Source organism: Emydura macquarii, unplaced genomic scaffold, assembly GCF_026122565.2.
Source record: "Emydura macquarii macquarii isolate MOO-44397 ecotype Brisbane River unplaced genomic scaffold, CSIRO-AGI_Emac_v2 contig_2924, whole genome shotgun sequence".
Lineage (NCBI taxonomy): Eukaryota > Metazoa > Chordata > Testudines > Chelidae > Emydura > Emydura macquarii.
Window position 1 is genome coordinate 5,397,108 of NW_027133061.1, and position 27,748 is coordinate 5,424,855.

General features: G+C 61.3%; 1 protein-coding gene across 1 annotated transcript; it reads left to right on the forward strand.

Annotated features, from left to right (window-relative positions):
- The first annotated feature begins 660 nt into the window (after positions 1-660).
- Positions 661-26,487, forward strand: LOC137167470 (sodium/potassium-transporting ATPase subunit alpha-2). Its single transcript, XM_067569653.1, has 23 exons — positions 661-918; positions 8,144-8,248; positions 9,131-9,190; positions 10,065-10,268; positions 11,380-11,493; positions 13,011-13,145; positions 14,152-14,269; positions 14,982-15,250; positions 15,409-15,607; positions 17,103-17,212; positions 17,941-18,075; positions 18,832-19,021; positions 19,179-19,354; positions 19,596-19,732; positions 19,812-19,962; positions 21,031-21,199; positions 21,962-22,116; positions 23,087-23,210; positions 23,790-23,935; positions 24,147-24,277; positions 24,879-24,980; positions 25,208-25,299; positions 25,693-26,487. Exons 1-23 carry the CDS (start codon positions 907-909, stop codon positions 25,719-25,721), a joined length of 3,063 nt encoding a protein of 1,020 aa, XP_067425754.1. The 5' UTR covers positions 661-906; the 3' UTR covers positions 25,722-26,487.
- The last annotated feature ends 1,261 nt before the right edge of the window (positions 26,488-27,748 follow it).

Consider the following 27,748-nt stretch of genomic DNA (forward strand, 5'->3'; position numbering starts at 1 on the left):
TCGCTGCCAGCCTAGGACGGCAGGGAAGGGACAACATAGAGATGATGGCACCAGAGCCTGGGCCGAGTCCCTGAGCCGTTCCCAGTCCCACAGGCTGCGCCAGGCCATGGGGACAGGCCTGAGACAGAGAAGCGAGATGAGCTCTGCCCGTGTACTTACCTATAACCATCCCTGCAAAACACAGCTGGGAGATAGCTAGAGGGGGAGCATAGCTGAGAGGGGGGTGTGTAGGGGATAGACAGACAGAGAGACAGATGCTGGTGGAAGAGCAGGCCTAGAGAAGGTTGAGTCTGTGTGTCTATTTCAAGCTTTCCCCCACTCCCAGAAATGTACAACCCCAACCTTGCAAACAAGCAGAAGTCTGTTTCGCTCAGGACGTGCATAAAAAGCCCTGACTAATCCCCTGAACGTGAAGGCTGGGTCCCTCTGGAGAGATTCATTTATCACAGTCAGCCAGCGCTGAAGGGAACTTTATGCAAGCGCTTGGACTTCCCAGGCAGAGCTCTGCCTTCAAGCCAACAGACAGGCGCAGGGGGTGGGGGGTGGGCTGCTTTGGTGGGTGTATACCACAACACTGCACAGCGCACTGCTGGCCCCGGGTCCTCCTCAGTTTCAGAACAGAGACCCATGGCTACGGGGCGGGGAGGTGGGGCCGGGGCAGTGAGAGAAAGGGGTGGGTGGAGGGTGGAGTTTTTCTCAGCCCTAGATCCTCTTTCAACAAGTGATCCTGTCCAGAGAAGGAGAGGGGCGAACCAGGGAGCTATTTAAAGAAAGAATAACGCAATCCCCATCAATAACGGTGCCTTCGGAGAAGAGCCGGAAAGCTTCCTTTATTGACTGATTTTTCCTTTTCTCCTCCTGCTTTCCTTCCTTCCATCCATCCCTCGGTGCCCCGGCCTGACGAAGATGGGAAAAGGGGTGAGTAGGACGCTTTGCATGTATTCTAAGGTAATCCTGTTGGAAATGGCTTGAATGGGTCTGAAGACAACAGTGGGGTGGTGGCAGAAAAAGAAGGGGGTAAAGGAAACTCCCCGTTTCCCAAAGGAGAAGTGGGCGAGCTCAGTTTACCCGAGTTTGCCCTCGACCATGCGACTGGAAGGCAGCGATTGGGGAGCGCGGGGCTGGAGAGCGTCACAGCTTGAGACGGGAGCGAAGCAGCCGCCAACAAGGAGGAACACAGGGCTGTCTCCTTCTGGGGTCTGTTTGCACAGCTTGGAGGGCAGGCAGGGTCCCCCCCGCTGCGCCGGGCCCGCTCTCTACTTCCATAATTGCCATTTCCATTCCACGCCCCCCTCGCTGCAGGGAAACAGTTTTGCAACCAGGCAAGCAATCCGGCGGAGGGGGCCGCTTCCCAAACAATGTGACGGCTGGGTAAACTGCCCTCTCGCCAGGGCAGGGTCAGACTCCAGGTGGGGGGTGAAGGAGTTGGCCGGGGGATTGGCCCAGGGGATTATTTGGAGACATATGATGCATTCCAAAAGCAAAATAATCCCAGCCGCCCCTCTGCGTGCCACAGCCGGGATCAGAGAGCAGGATTAGCTAGGAAGTCTGTTTGAATCCAGTGGGGTTCCCCCCTGGTGTTTTCAGCTTGACACAGGCTCTTCTGGAACTTTTGGCTGCTGGCGTTACAAAATACCCCGACCGACTCTGCCCCACTGCGCCTTAAACCTTCTTTGCCTCCCGAACGCTTCAGTGACATTTCGGAAGGAGCAACCTCCCAGTCATCGAATCCCCTGTTGCACCACATTATGGGGTAGTTTGAGGAGAGGGGGCCATGTGCTCCAAACCCCTTCACATGCAGTGCAGAACTCCTCTAAGCTGCCCATGTGAAACTCCCCGTTTTGCTTTGCTAATGAGTTCCACAGAAGCTGAAGTGCACAGTGGATTCATTGACTGATTGATGTAGAATGGCCAGATCCGAAGGAAATGCCAGACCCTGGGAAGCGTGGGGGAGCCAGTGATGGAACGTGAATTTATTAACTAGATTTATACACTGCTCCTAGCACCACGCTCATGGGAAACTGAAAGCAAACACGGGGAAAATTCTATACAATAAATGGTGTTTAGAAAAGGGATTGATGAAGTGACGTGTGTAGAATAGGGAACTGGCTGTCAGGACTCCTGGATTTTAGTCCCAGTACTGGGAAATGAATGGGGTGTAGTGATCAGAACATGGGTCTGGATGACAGGACTCCTGGGTTCTGTCTCCAGCTATAGGAGAAAGTGGAGTCTAATGGCTGTCACGACTCCTGGGTTCTGTTCCCAATCCTGCCACTGACTTGTGGCATGATCTAGGGTAAGCCACTTCAGTGTCACAAACTGGCTAATGTGTATGTCTCCCTCTGCTGGGTGGAGCCAGAATTGATCAGTTGTGTATCCTAGACCCTATAGTGCTTGTGGAGATTCTCCTCTAGCTCAGATGGCGGGAGGCTGTGGATTCCATCTCTGCTGTGCCTGTGAAGCCCCATGTGCAGCACAGTCATGGCTGAAGTTCCCAAATGATCACAGGTTTGTTACAATTCTCATTCACCTTTGAAGTTCCCAAGTGGGAGGCACCCGGGAGGGGCCAAGAGCTGTTCTCAGTAGGATCCTTTTAATATTATTTTTACAGTCAAGCAATAATCTTATACAGGAGGGACAATGAAAGCCACATTTCCTGAAAACAGCCCTTCTCTTTAACCAGTTTCAATGGGGGGAAAACAATTTCTTGCGCCCCCAGCAAGCACTCCGAGTTGGGGCTTGAACTGGGTGCCAACAAAGAAATGTGTTTTGGAAACATGGCAAGGCGAAGAATGGCACCAAGCCAGTGAGCGCTGCCTAGCATATCGAACCTGGGCTGTGTGTAGGACCCGCGTGGAGCTCAGCCCCGGATCAGAGCCTGCAATCGCGTTTGTTGTTCTTTTATTACCCAGAGCCCTTTGGCGAGCTTTGCCACGTGACTCGTTCTAGCTGTAATAACGAGGGCTGGCTGAAAATTTTCTGTTGAAATTGTTTCTCAGCGGAAAATCAGTTTTCGGCTCAGCAAAACCTTTTGCACAAAGGGTCGGCTTTCCGTGCAAACATTTGTTGAAAAAATGGGACACCAGAACAGAGAAATATTTTGGTCAAGAAAGCCCTAGGTCAGTTTTCCGAGGAAATGTTTTGGTATTTGAATTTCTGGTGGAAAAGTCTAATTTTTCCATGGAAAATTTAGATGAAAAGGAATTTTTGTCCTGTTTTCATCAAAATTTTCCAGGAAAATAACCCCCATTTTTGGAGCAGCTCCATAAATGACTAATAACAACACTTTGCATTGCTTGAGCATCTTTCATAAAGAGACTTCACAGCCGTTGATTTGGTGACGCTTGTGGGGTCAGAGGAAACATAAACAAGGCAGGGTGCCGTTTTTCACTGACGTTATTTCTCTGTGAGACCTGTCACAGTTGTCAGGTTCTTGTGTCCCGTGGCACCACAGAAAACTTCACATGCACAGCAGGGCTAGAATTCTGATCCACCTGCTCCAAAATAACCCCGGAGCTAAAAGAAAATCACTATTACCTGGGAGAAGTATGAGGCCTATGACACACAGCTAATTAGTTAGGATCCCAGCCAGTAGAAAGTAGTTGTGCACAGATGCATTAGCCAGTTCATTGCACTGTTGAAAATGACAGAGGGCCAGAGGCCGCAGCAAAAGAAATATTTACATGAGGCTATTGCTGTGTCCTCGGCGGGGAGGGGGGGGCTCCTCCACAGACTCCTGACCGGGGCTGTCGAGTGACCAAAGAAGAAACATGACCCAGCCCCACATTCAGAGACTCACACCAAGTTCATGCTGAGCCCAGTGCATGCTGGGAGAGGATTTGGGGAGTTTAGACCGTTCTGCAGCGGTGCCCCTTGCTGGGCAGATGTGGCCCCCCCCTAAAGCTCAGAGCCTTTTATCTCACTCACAACTTCCAGTGCAGCCACCCAGGCATGGCCCTTGCCTGCCAAGAGATGCCTGCTAGAAAGAGATGCAGGAGGGCGGATGGGGGAAGTGAGCCACAGGGTCACGTCTGGACCCTCCCCCCCCCCTCCCTGGGAGGCATTGACCCAGGAGAGACCTATGGAAAGGCAGAGTGGACAGGGATGGAACTGCAGGCCTCAGATGGGGATTTGGTTCCAAACTCCCCCATAGGTCGGGCTCCGGGGGTGAGCAAAAGGAAATGCTAATGAATACACTTGGACTTTCTCCAGCCCCCTCCCTTTGAGGGTCTCAGCATCCCGGGCACTGTGTGGTCAGTGGTATTACCCCAGCCTCCAGCTGGGGAAACAGAGGCACAGAGACGTGAAGGGACTTGTTTAAGCTCTCACTACAAGAACCCAGAAATCCTGTATCCCACTGCAGCCGCGGGAGCTTGCTCACCTCTGAGAGCTGGGAACAGAACCCAGGAGTTCTGGTGCCCAGTCCCCTCCTCGGTCCCATGGGGGTGGTGCAGGTGCATGTAACCTAGCCTGATTCTTCTACCTCCCCAGGGTAGCTGGCATAGGTGTCATTTGCCTGGGGGGCAAATTCCGTGCCTGCCTGAGGCTTGCAGTTTGCGGGGAGGGGCAATGGCCCCTCAAACTATGTGGGTGGTAGCTGGGAGGAGCTTTGCCAAGTTGGGGCTTTACAGCTTCTCATCTCTCCCCTCCCCCTCCCCCCAGCGAGTCCCTTGGTAGGTCTCTGCCCCAGCCAGTCATCTGGAAGAGGCAGGGCACAGCTGGGACAATGTGGGGGCGTGGGGGTCCAGGATCTATAATGTTCTTCCGGGCCAGGTAAAACCCAGCCTGGAGCCCTGTGTCCTCTCCAGTGTCAGGGATCAGAACTGCATCCCCATGGGCATGGCTGGCTGAAGGGGCAACGTGCCTGTAATGGCCCCGATCCTGTGGCTCGTGCACCCAAAACTCCCATTGGGAGACTGAGGGCGAGACGGGGACACAAGGAATTCAGGATCGGGCCCAGAGCAGCTAACTCACCCATGCCACTGACTACAGGTCTCCGGCTGCCTGACAGCCCCGCTTTAGGGCATCGCTTGGAACTTAGAGGCTGGGAGGGATGGGGCAGAGAGCTGCAGGGGGTGGGGGAGACCATCTGGTGGCGGGGATAGGCCAGAGATGTCCTGGTAATCCAGCCTCTCTGATTGATAGATGGGGGCTCCTGCTGTACCCCGTTGCCCCCCAATCTGGAGCAGGGCAGGATCCAGGCTGGCTTCTCAGGGGTGGTGCTGGCGATGGCAGGCATGGCGGGTTGCAAGTGCCCTCTTTCGGCACTGTTAGCCTAACCAGGGGCATGAAATACCCGAGGCAGCTTACGGCAGGAGCCAGAGTGTTCACCCTGGCAGCCTTGCCCATCCACCCCCTGCCGCCGGCTGTGGGGTTCTGTTCCACTTGGCTGCTGCATCCCACCCCAGAGCAGGCTGTGTTTCGGCAGCTGGGGCAGCGGCTCCTGGAAGGTGCTTTGGGAGCTTTTCTGGGAGGGAGGGGTTAGCAAACAGAGAGCTCCTTAGCTGGCAGAGCCCCTCTCCTCGCCGCACGGCAAAGGATCCCGAAGAGCCATGGAAACCGCAGGCAGGATGCTGGACTCATGAACCCGGCTGGGACGGGCCAGGACTATTCAGCCCTTTATACGGAGCAGAAAGGAGGCTGTTATTCTCCCTTCCCCATTCACTGCCTGAGAGACTCTTTCTTCCTCCTGCTCTTTCTTCCTGCAGGGGGCTTTTGGCTCAGACTCCCATCCAGTCTCTGGCTACAAGCACAACTTCCCTTCCAGACCAGGGCTCGCTGGCATTGCCCGAGAGGGGCCGGGGGGAGGGTGTCAGTTCTTTGCTGTCCCCTGATCATAAACCCCAGGGGATTGTTTGATTGAATCGGCCTCAAGAAATCAAATAGGACCGAGTGAAATGCAGTCCCTGTCTGTGTTGTAAAGCTGACTGAGTTGCCCTGGAGACTGTCTGTGACCCATGAGCTTGTGATCCTGCCTGGACCAACGGCACCAAACAGTGCCATAACTGGGCTACTGGCCCCCCTGCCCCTCTCCCCCGGCATGGGCAGAGCCTAAAAGAGCTGGAGATATTTTTGTAAAATGCGAAGGGGGCCCAAGCTCGGGGTGGTCGATCCCCATGCTGCAGGGCTGGGAGCTGCAGGGGTCAGGAAGGATCCCGCATTGCCTACGTGGCCAGGTGCAGGGGGCAGAGGGGAGGAAAGCCATGCATTGGCAGCTGCGAAGCCAGGGTACTGAACATATGAACCAAAGGCCTGTTCAGATGTGGAGGAAGATGGGCGACTGGACAGAGGAGCCAGGCTCCTGATCTGGATCAGGGGGCTGCTCGCTTTGATGGGCCGGATCAGGGACAGGAGGATACTGGGTTAGATGGGCCAGGGGTTTCGATCTGGAGTGGCAAGTCCGAGACTCCTTTAAGAGGGTGCACTCCAGCCTCCCATCCTGTCTCCTTAAGGAGCCTGCGGACCCAGGCTCACGGTGGGAGATGCCCTCGATGGTGGGGATGGGCTGTGGCTGTGTTTGAAGCAGTCGGTCCTGCAGCTGTCCCCCTCACTCTCACTGTTACAGGCTGTTCCCAGGAGGGGAGGAGAGGGAGACTGGCATGCTGGAATCAGAGCCAGCGCCCCCAGCCCCGGGACAAAGGGTCCCTCTTCTGTTTATACTGGGGACAGGGAGAGACCCGGAGCCTGCTGCAGAAAGCAGATGGGCCCGTGCAGGGGGGGACCCCCTCCCCAGATCCTGGCTGGAGGCTGTTCCATGAGCACCCTGCCACGTGACAAATAGCAAGTGAGAAAAATCGGAATAATGGGTGGGGGGTAATGGGTGCCTATATAAGAAAAAGCCCCGAATATTGGGACTGTCCCTATGAAATGGGGATATCTGGTCACCCTGTGGCAGGGAGCCATGCTCTGGAGATGCACCCTAAGGAGAGCTGGAGGGTTGTAGTTGGTTCCTGACAATTTCAATGCCTCCCTCCCTATGCCCCTCCTCTCCCCCCCCCCGCCGTAACGTGACCCTTTGCTCACAGCAGTTGTTCTTGGCACTGGGGGGACTTTTCCATGACAGCGCAGAGCCGGGTCCTCTTTATTTGCTGCCTTTGAATAAACGCTGCCGTCCCAGCTGCCTGGCCCTGCTCCCGCAATCTGCTCGCTCGAGCCCCCATCCACAAGCCCCTGCCCCGCTGAGCGCCCTGATGCCCTGCCAGCGCCGGGGGGGGGGGGGGGGGGGAGGGAGTTATCCCAGGACATGCCTGTCTCCTTTCACGCAGCCCCAGGCTCTCCTTCCAGGGACCCGCAATAACGAATCTCAGAGCCTGGTCAGGAGCAGACGCAGGCCCAGGCAGCAGGAGCCAGGGGAATTCAGTGCCCCTGCGTTGGCAGCGTGTCCCTGGGGAGGATGAAGTCACTGGCAGAAGTGACTCCTAGGTCAGGGCAGCGGTGCCAACCCGCCCCCCCCCCGTGTGTTGTTTAGTTAGTGAAGGGTGAACCTTGGGTTCGGTTCCCAAACACACCAGCTGCCTCCCCGAGCTGTCCAGGCCGCTGGGCTCACTAACTGGGGTGGGGCGCTCCTGGGAAATCTGGAAGAAGAAGAGCCTGCCCCAAACAGCTTCCAATCTAAGTATAAGATGAGAGGCAATTGGTGCAGAGAGACCCACGGACGGGGCAGCCCAGGGAAGCATCCATTCCCCTGTTCCCGGGTGTGCTTCTCCTTTTCTGATCTCCCACAGCCAGACAGGAGTGGGGGGGAAACACGACTCTCCCTCATCCACTCCTAGGTCTTGTCTGCCGCCAGCCTGACCTGCCATAGCCCACGACAAGCATGGGGAAGAGAAACCAGAAATCTCCCAGCCCCGCCGCTCCCTGGAGACCAGCCCAGGTTTCTTCTGCGGCCCAGCACCTCTGGGGACAGGGCGTGGAGGCTGTCCCGAGCTGTCAGGTGGCCACAGAGTTGGGTACTCTTCTGAGCCGGTTGCTCCGAAGTCTTGGCTAGGGACTGGGCTGGAGGGGGGGACTCTGTCTGTCCTGTGGCTGCCTGGGATGTCCCTTGTCCCTAGTCTCTCTCCTCCCTGTGGGTCTGTGTGGTTCCAGGGGTCCCCTGCCCACTGAGGTAACGCCGCCCCCCTTTTTCTCACCACCCCCCCGGCAGGCCGGGCGGGAGTATTCGCCGGCGGCAACTACCTCGGAGAATGGCGGTGGCAAGAAAAAGCAGAAGGAGAAGGAGCTGGATGAGCTGAAGAAGGAGGTGAACCTGGTAAGGATCCGTTGTTCCATCCCCCCAGCACTGCTGGGGGGCTGGGCAGTCAATGTCTGGTGCAGGATGGCTCGTGACCTGTGGCCACCCCAAGGCAGGTCACCCCCCACGCTTAGGTGGCTCTGAGGTCGCTTCCCCCCCCATGATCCTTCCTAGATCTCACTGATCACCCACTGCGCCAGCTGCACCTGCCACCCCCCTCCACTGAGCCAGGACAGGGAGAGCTGGTTCTGTTGCTGACCAGCGTATGTGTAGGGCCTAGATAAATAAGAACGGTGCTCCTGAGCGCCCCCTGCTGGCTGCTACGGCACACACCCAGGCTCAGTGCCTCTTCATGTCCACAAAGCCCTTTCTGTCCTTGGTCGCGCTGACCTGCCGGAGTCGTGGTGAATCCGCGCTGATCGGCAGCCTCTGCTCAGAGACGCTTCTAAACACTGCAGCTGGAAAGGCAAGACCCCTCCTCCCCCCCCCCGCCACACACCTCCCATGCGCCCTGTGCAGCCAGGGTCGTTTCAGGGGGGTCACAGCAGGTCACTGATGGAAGGGGTCAGCCTGTGGATTTCAGGTCAGCGCCTAGTGTCAGACGCCAAGGCAGGTGGGAGGACGGCTGGATGGTGCAGGTGGGTGGCTGGATGAAGGGCGGGTAGCATAGGTGAACAGAGAGTATCTCCTACCCTCCAAATCTGCCTTCCCTATGTCCTGTGGGTAGCTGGGCTCCCCCTTCCCGGTGGTTCCGGGTGACAGCCTTGCCCTCGAAAGGCATGGACAGCAGATCCGGATGGGCCAGAGGCCAGCGCTCTGCCGGCCAGTCCCTTTGGAGCTGGTTCCGTTCCCAGGACATTCAGCTCTCTTGCCACGCTGACTGTGACCTTCCCCTGGCAGGATGATCACAAGCTGTCCCTGGATGAACTGGGCAGGAAATACCAGGTGGATCTGTCCCGGGTAAGTCAGTGTCTTTGTACGGGGGCCACTACTGCCCGTTGCCCCCTCCCCACGTCTCCCCCCACCTCTCTCTTCTCCTCCCCTCTCATCCCTTGCGCCCTGCCTTCCAGTTCCCAGCCAGGGCTGCCTTTCCCCCCCAAACTCCCCATACCCCACTGCCTGACGGCAACTGCCGCACCATCAGCCGTCCCAGGTACCCCACCATCCGCCCTCAGCCTCCTGGCAGATCTTGGGAGAATTTGCCCTCAGCTCTCCCTTAGGGTGGGGTCGCTGTGGAGGATGGGCTGGTCCCCTGATTCCCAAACTCCTGGGGTGCAGGTTCCGAGCAGGCCCCAGCCTCCAGGCTGCTCCGTTCACCTGGTGCTCGGAAATGCAGGGAAGGGGTCCTCCCAGAAACCCCGCGGGGTCGGGGGGATTCACTGCCCAAAAGCCCCAGTTCCCTGTGGCAGATGAAGCCCCTTCCCCTGCAGTGTGGCTGGTTTGGCAGGGTGGGGTGGAGGAGGGGCAAGGGCATCCCCCCGGGAACCCTTCTGCAAGCCTGGCTCCACAGGGCAGTGGGGGATTCGGGAGAACCGGCCCCCCAGGGCTCTGCGATGTGGGGGGATGAGCCGTGGGCAGCAGGTGCTTGGGGAGCCCAGCACCCCAGCTCCGTTCCCTTCGCCAGCTGCTGCGTGCGCTGGGTCCGGTGGCGGAGGGGCCAACAAGATGAAAGGCCAGGGATGGGGGGTGCTCCTCCGGCTTTGAACCGTGGCAGCATGTCACTGGCTCTTTCCTTCTGTCCCTTTCTCATTCCTTCCCATTTTCTCCATCCTCTGGGCTCTGTTTCGCTCCTTCGCTCCCCTGCCATCCCTCCGACCCCCCTCTGTCCGGGCAGGGTCTGACCAACACCCGCGCAGCCGAGATCCTGGTGCAGGACGGCCCCAACGCCCTCACGCCTCCCCCGACCACCCCCGAGTGGGTCAAGTTCTGCCGCCAGCTCTTCGGGGGTTTCTCCATCCTGCTGTGGATCGGCGCCATCCTCTGCTTCCTGGCCTACAGCATCCAGGCCGTGATGGAGGACGAGCCGGCTAACGACAACGTGAGTCGCGTGGCCGGAGGGATGGGGGCTGATCCGACGGCAGGCGGAGGGAACCGAGGCGTTCTGGCCTGCGTCCCAGGGCTGGAAACAAACCGTCTCCGCGTTGGGTTCAGCTGGATTCTCCACCCCACACCTGGAGTTTCTCCACCCCACACCTCTAAACTGAACCTCAATGAAACCCCCCTTCTTCTGTCCTTCCCAGGGCCTTCTGTCTTCTGTCCAGCCCAGGGAAGAGAGAAATTCAAGGGAGACCCTCTGTCTGGGCTGAACTTGAGGGGGGGCTTGAATCTTAGGGGTGACCCTGTTTTGCATGGCAGGGCCCCAGAATCTCATCCCCGCCTCCCAGAGATCTCTGAGGTCCTGGCTTGGGGGCAGGCTCCATGGGCCTCCTCCCCGGCATTTCACTTAGCTCTGGAGTTTGCGTCACCAAACTCAACCCAGAGCAAGTGAGCAGCATGCGTCTCCTGGCCGAGGCAGGCAGCGCCGGGCTGAACGGCTCTCACCCGGACCCCTGCCCCCCTGCGCTGAAGGCAGGCTCCAAAATAACTCAGCCCCGTTTTCTAAAGAAAAGCTCCGGTAACGTGAGCTGGGCAGCTCTGCCTCGGCAGCCGCCCACCCCGGGGCTGGTCTCCCACGGGAGACCTGCAAGTGCTGCAGTGAGCGGGGAGGGGGCTCAGTCGGGGGCACTCGTCCTTCGTTCTCAGTGCTGGCTGGTGGCCCCCCGGTTCCAGCGCGGTGCTAGGGGGCTCTGTGCCCCAGGGACTGATGAGGGTGGCCCAGGAGAGCCAGAACTGAGCACAGTGACTAGCGGTTCGGTGCTGCCCCAGGCCTCGCCTTTGGGATGAGACACCTGCCCAGGTCCCAGCGATCATTAAAGACCTCATGACCATTAAAGAACCAACCTTTCATCTGAGTCGGGATGTTAGCCCCAGGGTCCTGGCCCAACTCCAGCCTCCAGGAATTGCCTATTTCTCCTCCCAGGGTCAGATATTTGTCACGTCCTGTCCTAAACTGCTGTGAAACAGCTGCCGCGTCCCACCCCAGAGGTGGCTGCATTGCAGCAGTGGGAGAAGGAATACCCTACCTCTGAAAAGCCCCCTTTTCTCCGCAGCTGTACCTGGGCGTGGTGTTAGCTGCTGTGGTCATTGTCACCGGCTGCTTCTCCTACTACCAGGAGGCCAAGAGCTCCAAGATTATGGACTCCTTCAAAAACATGGTGCCGCAGGTAGGAGCACCCCTCTCCCATCCTCCGCCCCCTGTGGGCCCCAGTGGCACGGGAAGGGAGCCCCAACAAAGGGAAGAGATTGGCCACCTGAATAAAGGCAGCTCAGGTTTGAAGAGTCACGGCCAAGCTACAAAACATTGATTGCAGCAAACCCACAGTTACCCAGGACTGCCCACTTCATGGGGGATAGATCTTGGGTCTTCCTAGTCCGAAGGCCCAGCCTCCTGAGCTAGGGGAGGATCCTCACTGACTGCTAGCACTACAGGGCCTATGACACACAGCCAAGCAGTTCTAATTCCGTCCAACAGAGGGAAGAATTTTCCCCGCTAAGCCTCCCTGTTGATCCTAAACCTCCTTGACAGGAGAGACAGACCCAAGCAGCACAAGTGGGATCTGGATTGCAGGACCCTTGTAAAGGCTCGGGGCAGGGTCTGCTCTGGGGTTTTGGCCCATTTGGGAAATGTGAGTCCAAGTCCGCTTGCAGGGTGTTAAGATTTCAGCCAGCCCCTTGCACCGGGCGACCCAGCCAGTGTGGTTCCCTGGCTCCCTCTAGCGGTGACCGGGCCACAAATAGACGTTGACAAGTCTGCGACAGGCACAGGGAAAGGCCGTCTTCGCTCTATAGTGGCTGGTGTCTTTAGATCCAGAGTGCCCAGATTCAGTCCCTGCTGCCAACAACCAGCCCAGGGGCATGGCATTGCGAGGGCTGTTTCCGAAATATCCCTGACCGTCGCTGAGCGATGGGAGAAGAGGATACAGAGCTGGGGCGCACCAGGGGTTCCTGATCCCCCCGGGTGAATTCCTCTCCGCCCCGAGCCGGCAGCCCAGACACGGGGCCATTTCTGAGTTGGGAGACTTGATTTTATCCCAGCCTCTGCGGCCTCCGTGTTTCCTCCTTCCAGCCAGTCTCTGCCATGCTGCATTGAGGGGCTGGGATCTCCCCGCTCATGCTGGTAGAAATCAGGAGACACCCTGCTGAAGTTGAAAGGGCTCGGGTGTGAATGAGATCAGAAGCAGGCCCGTGGCACGCCCAGCCTGGCCGGCAGCAGGAGAGCCCATGGGGCAGCCGTTCCCAGCCCCGAGAGAGATGCAGCAATGCAGCATCTGACTTGAGTGCTGAGTGCCAAGGGTGGCGGGGACAGAGGAGCAGCGGCAGTGGTGGGTGGGCAGTGCTTCCCTCTGCCAGCTGGAAGGGGGGTGCAGCTGTGACCCCTCCACCCCCCCCCCCCCCCGTGAGTCCTTGCTCAGGCAGAACTCAGGGGGGGTTTCACTCAAGCCCAGCAGCTGGCCAACCTCTGGGGAGGGGTGGGGTGGGCTCAGGACACGCTGGCACAAGGCAAATCATACGCACGTGCGGCTTTGCTCACAGCTTCCTGCTCTTGTCACTGGCAGGGCTTCCCCACGAGGGGCTGGGACCCGTCAGGTCGGGGAGGGGGGGTGTTACTGGGGGCTCCAAGGGTGGGGGAGCTGGGTGCAGTGCTTGTGCCTTTCCCCCTCCTTCTGGTTGCTTTGATCAGCAAGCCCTGGTGATCCGGGAGGGCGAGAAGATCCAGATCAACGCAGAGAACGTGGTGGTGGGAGACCTGGTGGAGGTGAAAGGGGGAGACCGGGTCCCGGCCGACCTGCGCATCATCTCTTCCCACGGCTGCAAGGTGAGGCTGGCGGGGCCGTGACGCAGGCTGGCATAGGCTGGAGGAGAGGGAGGCACGCCCGGCTAGAGGGTGGCGAGCGCTGCTCCGTGTGGACGTACGGACTGGCCAGCTGGCTCCTGGGGGCGATGGGAGCTCTGCTTTGTCCATCATACAAGAAAAGGCCTCCTGAGGCCTTGCTGGTCTGGTGCCGTGGCTCTGTGAGATCTACCCACAGGGCCATAGAGGGTGATACCAGTGTCTGCCTTGTGGGCGGGGCCGTTGAGGCACACCCCTCGGGCTCTGTAGGGACCCCCATAGTTTATTTCCCCAGTGAGGTGGGTCATGCCTCCTGTCCGATCCCCATGGGCAATGGGCTGCGTCAGGACAGCCTGGGGGGAGGTTGCAGGGTCCATGTCCTCTGTGAACCCAGGGTTCCCCTGCAGGGAGGGAGTGAAAAGGCTGCGCTGTCCCCGTGTGCCCAGCTGCAGCCTGACCAGACCCTTGTGGGGGTGGCACTGCCAGCCCAACCCCTGGCACCCCACAGAAACCCCCCAGTCCTCCCTGATACGGGCACTAACCCCTCCCCTGATAAACACCCTGGATCCAACCCCTCCATCCATCCCCAAGCCCGGGTGTCCACACCCTGCCGTGCCCCCCTGCTCCCCAGTCTGACGGGGCAGCTGCCAGGCGCTGGTGATGAACTGCGTAGGATAAGGGGGCCTGCCAGGAGCCCCATGCTCTGTGCACAGGGCCCCATGTGAACTAGTGCTGGGGTGGGGGGTACTTGAAGGGTGGGACATGGGAGCCTGAAAGCCGGAGGGTCTGTCCATCTGCCTGTCTGTCTATTGGGACAGCGTCGGGGCTTATGGACTGACGTCAATGACAGGGGCAAGGGATGGACGATAACTGAGGCAGACAACACCTGCGCTCTGTCTATCTGTCTGTCTATCTATTCCTCTCATCTGTCTCTCCTGGGCCCGTCCCGCTGTCTCCGAGGCCCCTGACCGGCCTCCCTTTGCCTCGGCAGGTGGATAACTCCTCGCTGACGGGCGAGTCAGAGCCACAGACCCGCTCCCCCGAGTTCACCCACGAGAACCCCCTGGAGACCCGCAACATCTGCTTCTTCTCCACCAACTGCGTGGAAGGTGAAGGGGGGGGAAGAGAGGAGGGACCTGAGCAAAGGGGAATTGAAATGGCAGGGCTGGGGGCCAATGAGAAGGGTTGTTACCCCAAAAGCAGCCTGACCCCAGAATTGCAGGGGCGATGCCAGCATGCCCACTGCAGTGAGGGTGCCCGGGCAGGCAACTGGGCCGTGATGCCAGGAAGGCCTGGCCGTGGCACACTGAGTGCTGTGCTGAGAGACGGGCCCCAGGCAATGCGGTGCTGGACGGAGAGCCCTGGAGGCTGGGGGTCCCCATTGCTCAGAGATGGGCCCAACCCCAGAGCCGAGCCAGGCCTGATTGATCAACCCCCGGCAGGCCCATCGCCCGCCCAATGGGTGGCACGCGCTTGCCTGCTAGCCGTGAGGGGCCTGCTCCACTCCTGATGCTGCCAAGAAGGGGCCGCCTGGCGGGATAGGCTGAGATCCCCCCGAACTCATTGCACGTCATGGCCACCTGGCAGTGACTAGCAGCCTGCGCTGGCTCCCATGGACAGAGGCTTCCAGTCCAGGGCTGAGAGGATGCCCAGGGCCCAGACAGACTGTACATGGGGGAGCTGCTAGATTGCTGGGGGTCCCTCAATCCGTCCTTTACGGGAGCTGCTCCTGAGCCCCCTCCCAGTCCCACCCCACCAGTTCCAGTCGCCTGCGCAGGAGTACTCCAAATCCCTGTCTCCCCTTCCCCACCCCTGCACTAGGCACCGCCCGGGGCATCGTGATCTCGACCGGGGACCGCACGGTGATGGGCCGCATCGCCTCCCTGGCTTCCGGGCTGGAGGTGGGCCGCACCCCCATCGCCATGGAGATCGAGCACTTCATCCAGCTCATCACCGGGGTGGCCGTCTTCCTGGGCCTCTCCTTCTTCATCCTCTCCCTCATCCTCGGCTACACCTGGCTGGAGGCCGTCATCTTCCTCATCGGCATCATCGTCGCCAATGTCCCGGAGGGGCTCCTGGCCACGGTCACGGTAACGGGGTCTCGCTCAGCCCAGGGCTTCTGCTCTGCCCAGCGGCGGGGCTGGGTGCGCAGCCAGCCCCCCCACCGCCGGCCCCGAGCCGCGATCTGGGCCCGGCGATCTGGGTGCGAATCTCGCCCGCTCTGAGCCCCTCCCTCTCCGGCCCGCAGGTGTGCCTGACCCTGACCGCCAAGCGCATGGCGCGCAAGAACTGCCTGGTGAAGAACCTGGAGGCAGTGGAGACGCTGGGCTCCACCTCCACCATCTGCTCCGACAAGACGGGCACCCTGACCCAGAACCGCATGACAGTCGCCCACATGTGGTTCGACAACCAGATCCACGAGGCTGACACCACCGAGGACCAGTCCGGTGAGGGGCTGTCGCCACGCCCTGCCGCCCGCTCCCCGCCCACCACTGGCCGTGCCACCTGTGCCCCCTGCCATCTGTGCCATCGCCACCCCTCGGCCTCTTCCCCTCTGCCTGTGCCATCACCACCCCGGTGTCCCCGCCTAGGCCCCCACACCATTGGCGCCTGCCCCCTCCTACCACCACCACCACCCCCCATGCTTCTCACGCCACCACTCACAACCCTGTCACTATCAACACCAGCTCCCATACCACCGCCGCCCGCACCCCCTGCCACTCCAGACCACTGGGCGACACCCAAATCTCTGCCTTTTAGCCTGCCCTGGAAGTAGGGCGACCAGATAGCAAGTGTGAAAAATCGGGAGGGGGGTGAGGGGTAATAGGTGCCTATATAAGAAAAAGCTCCAAATATTGGGACTGTCCCTATAAAATCAGGACTTCTGGGTGCCCTCCCTGAGAGCAAAGTCGCCTCCACACACTGGTGGGTAACAAAGCAGCATATAGGGGAAACTGAGGCACAAACAGGCCTCATACAAATGTTACAAAATAGTCCCACTTCATCACACTCCCCCACTGCGCCCTCCCCACCCAGGCCCCATGCCAATGCCACCCATGCTCTCGCACCCCGCCACCCCACTGTATGCCCTTCCCCCCATCTCCGTCCATGTCTCCCCCACTCCCAACCACTGGCTGCACCCCTCCATCTCCACCCATGACCTCACCCCCCATCACTGTCCCCTTCACCTGCGCCCTCGCCCCCTGTCATCCTCAGCCATGTGCTGTGGCTGCCTGTGCCCGACATCACTGCCACTCATTCCTTCGTGCCTCCCGCCACCCCTGTCCATGCCCCCTGCCGCTGCCTCCACCCCGGCTACCCGCACCACCCAGTCACCCCTAACTCAGCATCTTGTGCATCCACCCCCACTCCAGCCATCTTCCCCCCACCCGCCTCTGCCTAACCCCTCGGTGCTGCTTCAGGGCAGGGCTGAGGTGGGGCTGCAGGGAGGCACTTGTGGCCAGCTGAGCTGCGCCCCAGAGTGTGAACTGGGCAGAGGGTAGTGTGGCAGCGCCCTGCAGGGTGGATGGATGTGGCAAGCTCTTGCACTCAGCACCCGCCTTCCATGCTCCTCTCCTGAATTCCTTGCCCTGGTTTGCCTCTGTCTGAGTTTTATCCCATGGGATGCGCTGGGCTCCTGTTGATGGGAAACCCCGACCCTGGGAGGCTCTGGCTCGGAGACCTGGGCACCTCCCAAGAGCAAGCTGTGGCTGGAGCGCTGCTGGCTCAGAGGTTGGAGGAGAAATCCTGGCTACTCCATCCTGACCTCTCCCAGCAAAGGGACGTTGTAGGGGGCAGAAGCCCTGGCTATGGGGGGAGCTCCCAGCTACTTCAGTCCCAGCCTCTCCCATCAGGGGGCGCTGTCGACGCCCTGCTCGCTGCTCCAGCCCCATGGTTGGGGGTCAGGGCAGGGTCACGTCTGACGGGCGTGTCTCCTTTCAGGTGCGACCTTCGATAAGCGCTCGCCCACCTGGGCGGCCCTGGCCCGCATCGCCGGCCTGTGCAATCGCGCCGTCTTCAAGCCAGGCCAAGAGAACGTCTCCATCTCCAAGGCAGGCTGGGTTCCCGGGCCCCATCCCTCGTTCCCGGGCTCCCTGCACGGCCCCCGCAGGCTCTGGAGGGAGATCAGCCCCAGTGCTGAGCGCAGCAGACTGCCCAGGGAATACGGGCTCTGCAGGGGCCCCCTGTCCCCTGCCTCATTCACGCTGCTCTGATCCCCGCCCGGGGCCGTGAGGAGCTGCACTGAGATGGCCCAGAGCGCCTGGATGGCCCACGGCCTCTGTGATGCTGCCAGAGCTCTGTCCTGCCCACATTCCCCGCCGGGGAGCTGGCCCCAGAGCACACAGACCCATGCAGCTCCCCTCGGCTGCGGGGCCAGCCTGGGGAGCGAGCAGCCCACGGGAGCATGATCTCCTAGGGCCGGATCCCGGAGCTGGCTTGCTCCCTGCCTCAGCAAGATTGTCAGACTCAGAGCAATGGCCAGCGAGCCCCATAGCCCATCCGCCAGCCGTGCCCGTGTGTGCCCATGTCCCTGGCTCTGCCGCCCAGCTTCAGAGCTCATCTAGACCAGTGTCTCCGGTGACCATGGCCCCAGCCGCACCCCTCTTCCTATTGGCCATCACTCAGCCACACCTCCAATCCCATTGGCCAGGGCCCCCCTATTCCCACCACGCTTTTCCCCCACCCCCCAGCGGCACCTCCTCTTCCCCCCCAGGCTGCCCAGCAGTGCCCCTTCCGGGCTGCCCCCGTCCTGCACTGACGGCCCCTCTCCCCTCGCCAGCGGGACACGGCAGGCGACGCCTCCGAGTCGGCCCTGCTCAAGTGCATCCAGCTGTCCTGCGGCTCCGTCAAGAAGATGCGAGACAAGAACCCCAAAGTGACAGAGATTCCCTTCAATTCCACCAACAAGTACCAGGTGGGGCAGGGGCAGGAGCCTGGGCCTGGGCCGGGGGGGCAGGGCTCAGGATGGGCACGAACTGGGTGGACGTGGCCACAGATCAGGAACAGAGGTGGAGCTGGGCGGTCAGGCTGCGGCAAGGAGAGAACCCGGCCGTGGCTTGGAGATGGCACCAGGGATAAGCGTGGGGACATGCCATGGGGCTAAGGGAAAGTCGTGCCCTATGGGTGGATGGGCGCTGGCCATTCGGCTCCCAGCCCCACAGCATCCCCTTCCCCCAGCTTGCCAACATTCATTCAGCAGATTCAATCCCCGTCCGTCATCGATGGCCATAGCTGGGAGGTTGCACTCCTGCCGGCGACCGGCTCCCACCCGCAGCTTGCTGGACCCCCAGCCGGGGGGCCAGGAGGAGCTGGAGGGAGCCAGGGAGCCCAAGGTGGGCTCAGGCTGTGTGCCGGGAGAGCGGGCAGAGGGTGGGGAGCGAGAGATCAGGAGAGGCCCTGGAATGGGACGGGGAGGAGAGCAGGTGGTTGGGGGGCGATAGGATGGGAGGGGCTGGAGAGACAGCGGAAGAGGCCCCGGGGGAAGCCCAGAGTTCACCCCCAGCCCCTGGGCACCGACCGCACAGACCTCACCCACTGGCGTTAATGCCCCGGCTGGCCCTGCAGGGGGAGCGGCAGGCGACTCGGCCCTTGGCGGGGTGCAGCGCACCCGGGCGTCGAGCCCCGTCCTCCCAGGGTGGCTCCCCCTAGCCAGCTCCCCTTTCCCTTCCAGCTCTCCATCCATGAGTGCGAGGACGACCCCCAGGGCTACGTGCTGGTGATGAAGGGCGCGCCGGAGCGCATCCTCGACCGCTGCTCCACCATCCTGGCGCAGGGCCAGGAGCTGCCCCTGGACGAGGAGATGAGAGACGCCTTCCAGAACGCCTACCTGGAGCTGGGCGGGCTGGGGGAGCGAGTGCTGGGTGAGGGGGCCCGGGCCCTGGCGGGAGGGAGGGGTTGTGAACGCCGTGCGTGCCTGTGCGTGCAGGGGGGAGTCGTGAGTGACAGGCAGGGATGATGGTGCGTGGGAGGGGGGTTGTGTCTGGCTCTGGCTCACGCTGGCGTTCTTGGCTCTCCCAGGCTTCTGCCACCTCTACCTGCCCCAAGAGAAGTTTCCCCGCGGGTTTAAGTTTGATGTGGACGAGATCAACTTCCCCACCACCAACCTGTGCTTTGTGGGGCTCATGTCCATGATCGACCCGCCCCGGGCGGCTGTGCCTGATGCGGTGGGCAAGTGCCGGAGCGCAGGGATTAAGGTAAGACCCCAAGGCTGAGATCTCACCACCAGGCCAGGCCAGCCCAGCCCAGCCCGTGCTCTGGGGGGAGGGATAGAACCCAGGAGTCCTGATGCCCAGCTGCCCTGCTCTAACCACTAGACCCTGCTCCTTGCGGAGCTGGGAACAGAACCTGGGAGTCCTGGCACCCAGCTCCATTCCAACAGCACTGGGCCCTGCCCACCAGTGTCCATACCCTGACCGCTGTGTGCTCCACCCCTAGGTGATCATGGTGACTGGCGACCACCCCATCACTGCCAAGGCCATTGCCAAGGGTGTGGGCATCATCTCCGAGGGCAACGAGACGGTGGAGGACATCGCGGCCCGGCTCAACATCCCCGTCAGCCAGGTCAACCCCAGGTAGGCTGGCCCTCGCTCCCAGGGCCCCCGGCTAGTCTGTGGGGAGCTGGCCAGCCCTGATGCTGCTCTTGCCCCGCAGGGAAGCCAAGGCCTGCGTGGTGCACGGCTCTGACCTCAAGGACATGACGGCGGAGCAGCTGGACGAGATCCTCAAGAACCACACGGAGATCGTCTTCGCCCGCACGTCCCCCCAGCAGAAACTCATCATCGTGGAGGGCTGCCAGAGGCAGGTGGGGGAATCCCTGAGCACCCAGCCTGCCCCCTACTGGCCAGCCTGACCCACATACCACCCCCCAGGGGGACAGCTCTCAGCCTGCATCACTCTGAACAGCTGGCCAGCCAGCATGGAGGCAGCCTGGTGGGCAGAGGTCTTGCCCTTCCGAACCCTGTCACCATGCCCTGCTTCTGGCACAGCTGGGCACTGTGGGACAGGCACCCACGGGGGAGTCGCCACAGATACAACAGCACTCATGTGTCCACGGGTCGGGCCGAGCCCGGCTAGCGCAAAGGCTTGGTGCCATGGAGCGCCAGGCGGCTCTGCTCTCCTGCAGGCAGCCACTGTGCGTTCCAGCTCACGGCCACATTCCTGGCCTGCGAGCTTAGAGCCAGACCCACTGGGGTCACTCCCACCCCCTCCCCCTAGCGCAGGACCCCAAGGGCACAGGAGGGGAATAATTGCTGTAACCACTAGACCCCAGCCCCTTCCCAGAGTGTGAATTGAACCCAGGAGTCCTGACGCCCAACCACGCTGCTCTAACCACTGGACTGCACTCCTCGTCGCTGCCAGCACTAGGACCCAGGAGCCCTGGCTCTCAGCCCCCACTGCTGTAACCGCTAGACCGCACTCCCCATCCGGAGTGAGAAATGAAACCCAGGAGTCCTGACACCTAGGCCTCTCCGCTGTGACCGGTACCTGCCGATCCCCTTTAGAACCCAGGAGTCCTGTTCCCTCTGGCCCGTCTTTCACCCCTGTGGTTCAAGGACTCACGCACCATCCCCATCTCTGGGCGGGTGGGAGAAGGCGGGAGCCCTTCCTGCCCAGCCCCGAGCCCTGCGGTGTGTAGCGGGGTGACAGTCCCAGGGCAAACGCAATGACCTGGCCCAGGTTTGGCCCAACCGCCAGTGCCATCCGGGCACGAGGGACCCTGGTCAGGATTGGGCGCGTACGTCCCCTCCAGCTCCACCGTGCCCTCTACAGCATGGGGGTGCTGCTCAGTCACCCACCCGCGCCCGCCCCTGGGGGGTCTCCCACGCTGCCCGGCCCCCTCCCGGTGCTAATCCTGCCTCTCCCTCCGTAGGGGGCCATCGTGGCCGTGACCGGGGACGGTGTGAACGACTCGCCCGCCCTGAAGAAGGCGGACATCGGCATCGCCATGGGCATCGCCGGCTCTGACGTCTCCAAGCAGGCGGCCGACATGATCCTGCTGGACGACAACTTCGCCTCCATCGTGACGGGGGTGGAGGAAGGTGGGTGCCCGGGCTGGTGCGGGGGAGGGGAGGTGGGCAGCACCCCCGCCCTTCTCCCCCACATCCCTCTCCCTGCTCCCTCAAACCAGGGCTGGATTAACTCCCCTGTGGACCCAGGGCATTCGGGCCGGAGGTGCTCTGGGGCCGGATTTATTTTTGTGGGGCCCCCCTTAGCCCGAGGCCCTGGGCTGCAGCCCCTAAAGCCCCTGCATTAATCCAGCCCTACCTCAAACCCAGCCGGTTTGTGACCCGGATGTCAGCCAAGCAGCAGGCGGGCACCAGGGTCCATGGCACCTGAGAACATGGGCCTGTGAATGGGTCGCCCAGCCCAGATCAGCCCCCTGCTGCCTGGCCGTGGGGAGCGTTGGCCACGGCCTGCCCTGTTCTCCAATGAGAGAACCCCGATCGATGCCCAAAGCTCTCTGGGCTGGCTCCTGCTCCCGCTGATGTTCTGGAGCAAGAATGTGCCTTAAGCCGTGCCGGAGTGGGCTGGCCATGGTGGGATCGGAGCCTGGCCTGGTGTCGCTGCCCCTGGGTCAGGCTGGAACCAGGCAGGCTGAGTGTGGAGGAAGCTGATGTTGGCACTGCCCTGACAGTGCCAGGCTTAGCCAGAGGCAGCAACATGGCCTCCCCTGCCCCCTCTGATCCCCTCTCACCCACACACGGCGCCGTCTTGGTCCTTTGCTCCTCCCGGCCCAGCCCCCCGCTCCCCACAACCCTCGGCCCCGGGACTCTCGCCCTCCCTGTGCTCACTCCTGCCAGGCCGCCTGATCTTCGATAACCTCAAGAAATCCATCGCCTACACGCTGACCAGTAACATCCCCGAGATCACCCCCTTCCTGCTCTTCATCATCATCAACATCCCGCTGCCCCTGGGCACCGTCACCATCCTCTGCATCGACCTGGGCACCGACATGGTGCGTGGGGGGCCCTGCCTGGCAGGGGAGGGAGCAGGGATGTGGTGGGGCGGGGGAGGGAGGGGGATGAAATCAGAAATGGGGCAGGAGGTGAATGAGAACGGGGGGGGAGGCAGAGCTCTGGGACAGAGGGTGGTACTAACAGGAGTTGCCCTTAGCCTTGGTCGTGTGGCAGCGTGTGGAGCCGCCGCTGAGCCCCGAGGGCGCCCCTTTACCTGCCCATGGCAAGGTGGGTGCAACAAGCTGCCAGGTCCGCAGGGGGACCCGCCTACCTCACCCCACCCCGGCTGGGTCCGGGGATTGGGCCCTGCAGGCAGTGACACCCACGGCTCCTTCTCCTCCTTGCACGGGGACGGAAGCAGCGAGGATTGAAGCCTGGCTTCCTTTCTGCCCTCCTTGGACTCCGGGCAGTGACCTGGCCGGTTCAGCCATGCTCCCTGCGTCCCAGCCCACGGCACCATGGCGGTACGGGGTGGTTTGAGCTGGTCACACCCATCCCAGACTGGCTGCACTGTAGTTTGTGCTCGGTGTCAGCGGGTCAGTGCATAGATGGAGGGAGGGATGATCTCTAGATCATGGTCTGCCGCTGTCGGAGAAGGGCTGCTGACCCCGAGCTGGTAGAGTGGAGGGGGGCAGGTGCCAAGAGGACAAGGAAGCCTAGGAAGACGGAGGGCCGTGGCCTCATTTCCCCCCTGGCAGCATCGTTGTTGGACAGTTCAAACGGGGCCGGAGATCACCCTCGCTGTACCACTAAAACCAGTCCTGCCCCGGGGGATGGGCCTACTGAAGGTTCTCCATCCCCAGAGAGCCGGACCGCGGAGCCCTGCAAGGAGTTCAGGCCTGGATCTGAGACCTGCACCTTGGGTCCCTCCCTCCAGATGCCACAGGGAGGAAGGGGTTTGCTAGCTCCGTTGAGCAGGCGTCCCTGCAGCCCAGCCCCATTCACTCGCGACCCCTCCTGCCCCACCAGGTCCCCGCTATCTCCCTGGCCTACGAAGCCGCAGAAAGCGACATCATGAAGAGGCAGCCGCGGAACCCCAAGACGGACAAGCTGGTGAATGAGCGGCTCATCAGCATGGCCTATGGGCAGATCGGTGAGTGGGGCCGTGGGCACTGTCTGCTCAGCCCGGGCTGCGCCCCTCAACTGAAAGCCCCAGCCCAGGGGCTGCAGGAAGCCATGCTAGTGGTTCAATGGGGGGTACACTCCCCTGAGTGTGTGCTGAGCCCAGTACCCCAGCGTGGCTGCAGGGGGCGCTGTGCTGCAGGGGGCAGTGGGGGTTGGTACGGACCAGTACCCCAGTGTGGCTGTAGGGGGCGCTGTGCTGCAGGAGGCAGTGGGGGTTGGTATGGACCAGTACCCCAGTGTGGCTACAGGAGGCACTGTGCTGCAGGGGGAGAGGGGGTTGGTACAGACCAGTACCCCAGCGTGGCTGTAGGGGGCGCTGTGTTGCTGGAGGTGCCCCACTCCCCCCTGGGGTAACTGCAGCTCAGGGGGCTCCCGCGGCCGTGCCGAGCGGCTGGGGTGCTGGGCGGGTCCATGGGGAGTGACTGACTCCTTCGCGGTTCCAGGCTGGTACTGAGCAACCAGGAGGGAAGGAGCATTTACGGGTCTTTGCTTCTCTCCCTCTCCCCTCTGCCCCACTGCCCCTGCTCGCCCACCATCCCTCCCCCAGGCATGATCCAGGCCCTGGGCGGGTTTTTCACCTACTTTGTGATCTTGGCGGAGAACGGGTTCCTGCCGTCCACCCTGCTGGGCATCCGCCTGGACTGGGACGACCGCTCCAAAAACGACCTGGAGGACAGCTACGGGCAGGAGTGGGTGAGTGCGGCCCCGGGAAACTGGGGGCATGGGAGAGACTGGCAGGACCCCATTCTCTGGCATTTGCAGAGCTCCCAGGAGCACCTCTCCCAGCTGGGGTGGGGGGCACTCACCCCCCTCGGGAAAGCAGGCTACCGACTGAGGGGCCGCCCACGTGGCATGGAGGGTCTTGCCCTCCCTCGTGCCCAGCGTCCCGTCCCTGTCCCTGCAGACCTACGAGCAGCGCAAGGTGGTGGAGTTCACGTGCCACACGGCCTTCTTCGCCAGCATCGTGGTGGTGCAGTGGGCCGACCTCATCATCTGCAAGACCCGGAGGAACTCCGTCTTCCAGCAGGGCATGAAGTGAGTTGCCAACCCCTTGTCCCTGCCCCTTCCTGCTCACGCAGGACCTGCAGGACTTCTGTCCCCAGGTGATGTTGGGGGGCGGGAGGGAGGGAAGGCCTTGGCCATGCCGCTGAAGCCAGCAGGGTGGGGGGCTCAGTAGGGGGCGCTCTCCCCTCTGAGCCAGCACTGGGAGCAGTGCCCCAGAGGGAGCTGGGCTGCAGCGGGGATTGCCCCCTCTAAGCCGGTGCTGATGACACTGCCCCGGTGCGGTGCTAGGGGGCGCTGCGTTGCAGGTGTGGAGTTGGGGGCTCTCTGCTCTAAGGCGCTGCTGGCCCCAGCGAGGCACTAGGGGGCGCTGCGCTGCTGGCTGGTCCATCGCTCACATGTTACGCCTGCAGTTCTGCTCCCGCCTCCTGGGTGGGCGAAGTCTGGGTCCCAGCTGGCTTTGCCCAGCCCCCCCTGATTTGCCCCACCCGAAGCCCTGTGTCCCTGGGACTCCTGGCACCTCCCCGGGCTCCGTGGGCTGCGGTGGGCACTGGGTTGGGGGGTGCAGGGGGGTGGGATCAGGTCGCTGTCCATCCACCCCCAATTTCCTGTGTCGTGTTCATCTCCCCTCCAGGAACAAAATTCTGATTTTCGGTCTCCTCGAAGAGACGGCCTTGGCTGCCTTCCTGTCCTACTGCCCCGGCATGGGGGTGGCGCTGCGGATGTACCCGCTCAAGTGAGTCACGTGCAGGGGCCCCCGAGGGCACAAACGGCAGGGAGCTGCTGCCCCCCTCGCGTGGCGATGGGCCTGGGCCTGGCTCCCCTTCCCCAGCCCAGTCACCGAGTGGTGCAATCGAGATCCGGCCCCCCTGCCCAGGGTCCCGCTGGTGGCGTGGTCTCTAACATTCACTTCGTGGTCCTCCGCCCCCTGCAAAGTCCTAACGCTTCTCTCCCCCCGCGCAGGGTCACCTGGTGGTTCTGCGCCTTCCCCTACAGCCTCCTGATCTTCGTGTACGATGAAGTGCGCAAGCTGATTCTGCGGCGCTATCCTGGCGGTGAGCTCCCGCCCATGCAGTGCCACGGTCCCCCCCTCCCTCCCCGCCACGCTCTGCCACGGGGCTCCCCAGCTCCCCCAATCCCTGCCGCTCTGGGCCAGGGTTTGACCTGATGCCCGGGAGGGAAAGTCAATCAACGGGCCCTGCTGCCCTGGGTTTGGATCGGGGCCCGTGAGCTGCCAGCTGACAGAGACACTCGGCTCCCCCCGGGCACTGCTCTGGAGGGAGTCCGTGCTAAGGAGGGAATGGACATCATGTCCCCTCCCTTCCCCCCAGCCCAGGCCCACGTCTGACCCGCTGTACCTCTTGCCCTAACCCAGCGCCGGCACCCCCGAGCCATGCGGCTCCCCAGTTTCCAGGCACTGATGAGCCTCTCTTCCCTTCTTTTCCCAGGCTGGGTGGAGAAGGAGACGTATTACTGAGCCCAGGCCTGGGCCGGCTGGGCAGATCCCCTCTCCACGTCGCCCCGGGAAGGGGGCGGGGAATGCTGCTCACCCGGCACCACCACAAACCATAGAGCAAAATGGGGGGGTGGGGGGAGATCAGCAACACACGCTGGGGGGGGGGGAGATCAGCAACACACGCTGTCCTGTGTAGATCTAATGCGTAGGCACTAACCCTGCTGGGACGAGGGAACGAGACCCCGGATCCCTGCCCCAGCTGCCCCGTGGACCCGCTGTTTAGGCGGGGAGGTAGGTGGAGCAGGCCTGACCCCGTGGGCCCCTGCTGATTTCCATGTGGGGAGGGGATGATGGGAGGGGGGCAGGGGGATGGCTTAATTTAGACACAGAGACCCTGGGAGGGCCTGTGGGGGAGAAAGGGGAGCCAAGCGGGCTCCGTCGTAATGGGTGGGGCTGGGCTGGGCCTAGGAGTCTGGCTTGGCCCCGCTCTGGTGAGTCCCTGGCCAGAGAAAGAGGGAGTCTGAGCATGTGGGGGGCAGCCTAGGGCCCCTGGTGTGAGGGTGAAAAGCGCCCCCCCCCCCGGCCTGGCATGTAGGGGCTCCCCACGGCTGCAAGCAGATCCCCAGCCCCCACATGACACTGGTGCTGAGGGGTTGTTTGCTGGGGCAGGGGGGTCTGGTCACTTCCCCGGGGGGGGGGGGAGGGGGCAGTGAGTTTGGTCACTGCTGGGGGGGAGCCCTCAGAAGCAGCTTCCTGGTATGTCGAAGATGTGCAATAAAAATAATTTAACCCCTTCCTGCCTCGGCATTCCTTCAGCTTTGCACCCCGCCAGTCACAAGTCTCCTTGGGGAGCAGGGACTAGACCATGGGATTAGCCTCTGGCTCCATCGCTCCTGCCTCTGGGCTAACAGGGAGCACACCCAGCCCCTGCCCTCGAGGGCTGCACGAGCGTGTCGTGTTCCTCGGTACCGGAGCTGGCCTGGCCGCAGAGCTGCCCAGCCCCGGCTGTGCTCAGAGTCGGCTCTTTCACTGCCCTGCCGGGTACAGCTGAGGCCCCTTTAGCTCAGTGTCGGATGCGCAGCGCTACGTAGTGGCTGAACTGTAAAATACAGTTTAACGCTCCATTACATCTCCCCCTTTAAGATCTACAGCAATTACGCTGTCACGCTGCCTTCGAAGTTCAGTACGGATCCGGCCGTTGAGTGTCATGCTGGTTTTCTAATTACACGACCCAACCACGTAACGACTCGGCCCTCTGGCTGTCCGTTCGTTACCGCCACTGGCTGTGGTCGGTTTGGAATCCACACGTCGTCTTCGCGTTCCGCATCTGCTCTCTGTAGAGTTTGCTCTGTTGATTGTTCTTTCTGCGGAACCAAGCGTCGATGTCGATGGTCTCGACCACATGTGATCCGGGCACTGAATTCTTTTTCTTCATGACAGCTGAAGTTGGCCATCATATTTCTCCATCCAATGTGACGTGAACACGATCAGCGGGTTCTAGACCTTTTGTAAAGCCATTTCTTGATTTGGCCGCCATAGTCAAGCTGCGTTGGACTGTAACGGTTCATTCGGTGGTTTTGTCACTGTAGAAAGGTCTTTTAAGTATCAACCAAGATAATTTACCATCCCTAGTATACATCTCAGTTCTGGTACATTCAATTCTCAAATTCCTTTTACTTTCTCAGGGCTAGGACTGATTCCATCTTTGTTTATTATCAGTCCCAGAAACTTGATTTGGGGTAAGCGGAAAATGTATTTTTCTTTGTTTAGCTTGAGTCCTGACTGACTGATTAGGCTTAGGACTTAACTGTGGGTTTTGTTGTGTTCTTCCATCAAAGATCCATATATCAGGATATTGTCCATGCAAACTACAACTCCATTTGTGTCCGTTAACAATTTTGCCATCTTTCCTTGGAAAATTCCAGATGCACTGGGAATCCCAAAAGATAATCTTCAAAAGGAAAATCTCCCAAAGGGTGTGATAAATGTAGTCCATTTAGCGCTCTTTGGCTAAAGACATTTGCCAGAATCCGCTCGAGGCATCCAGC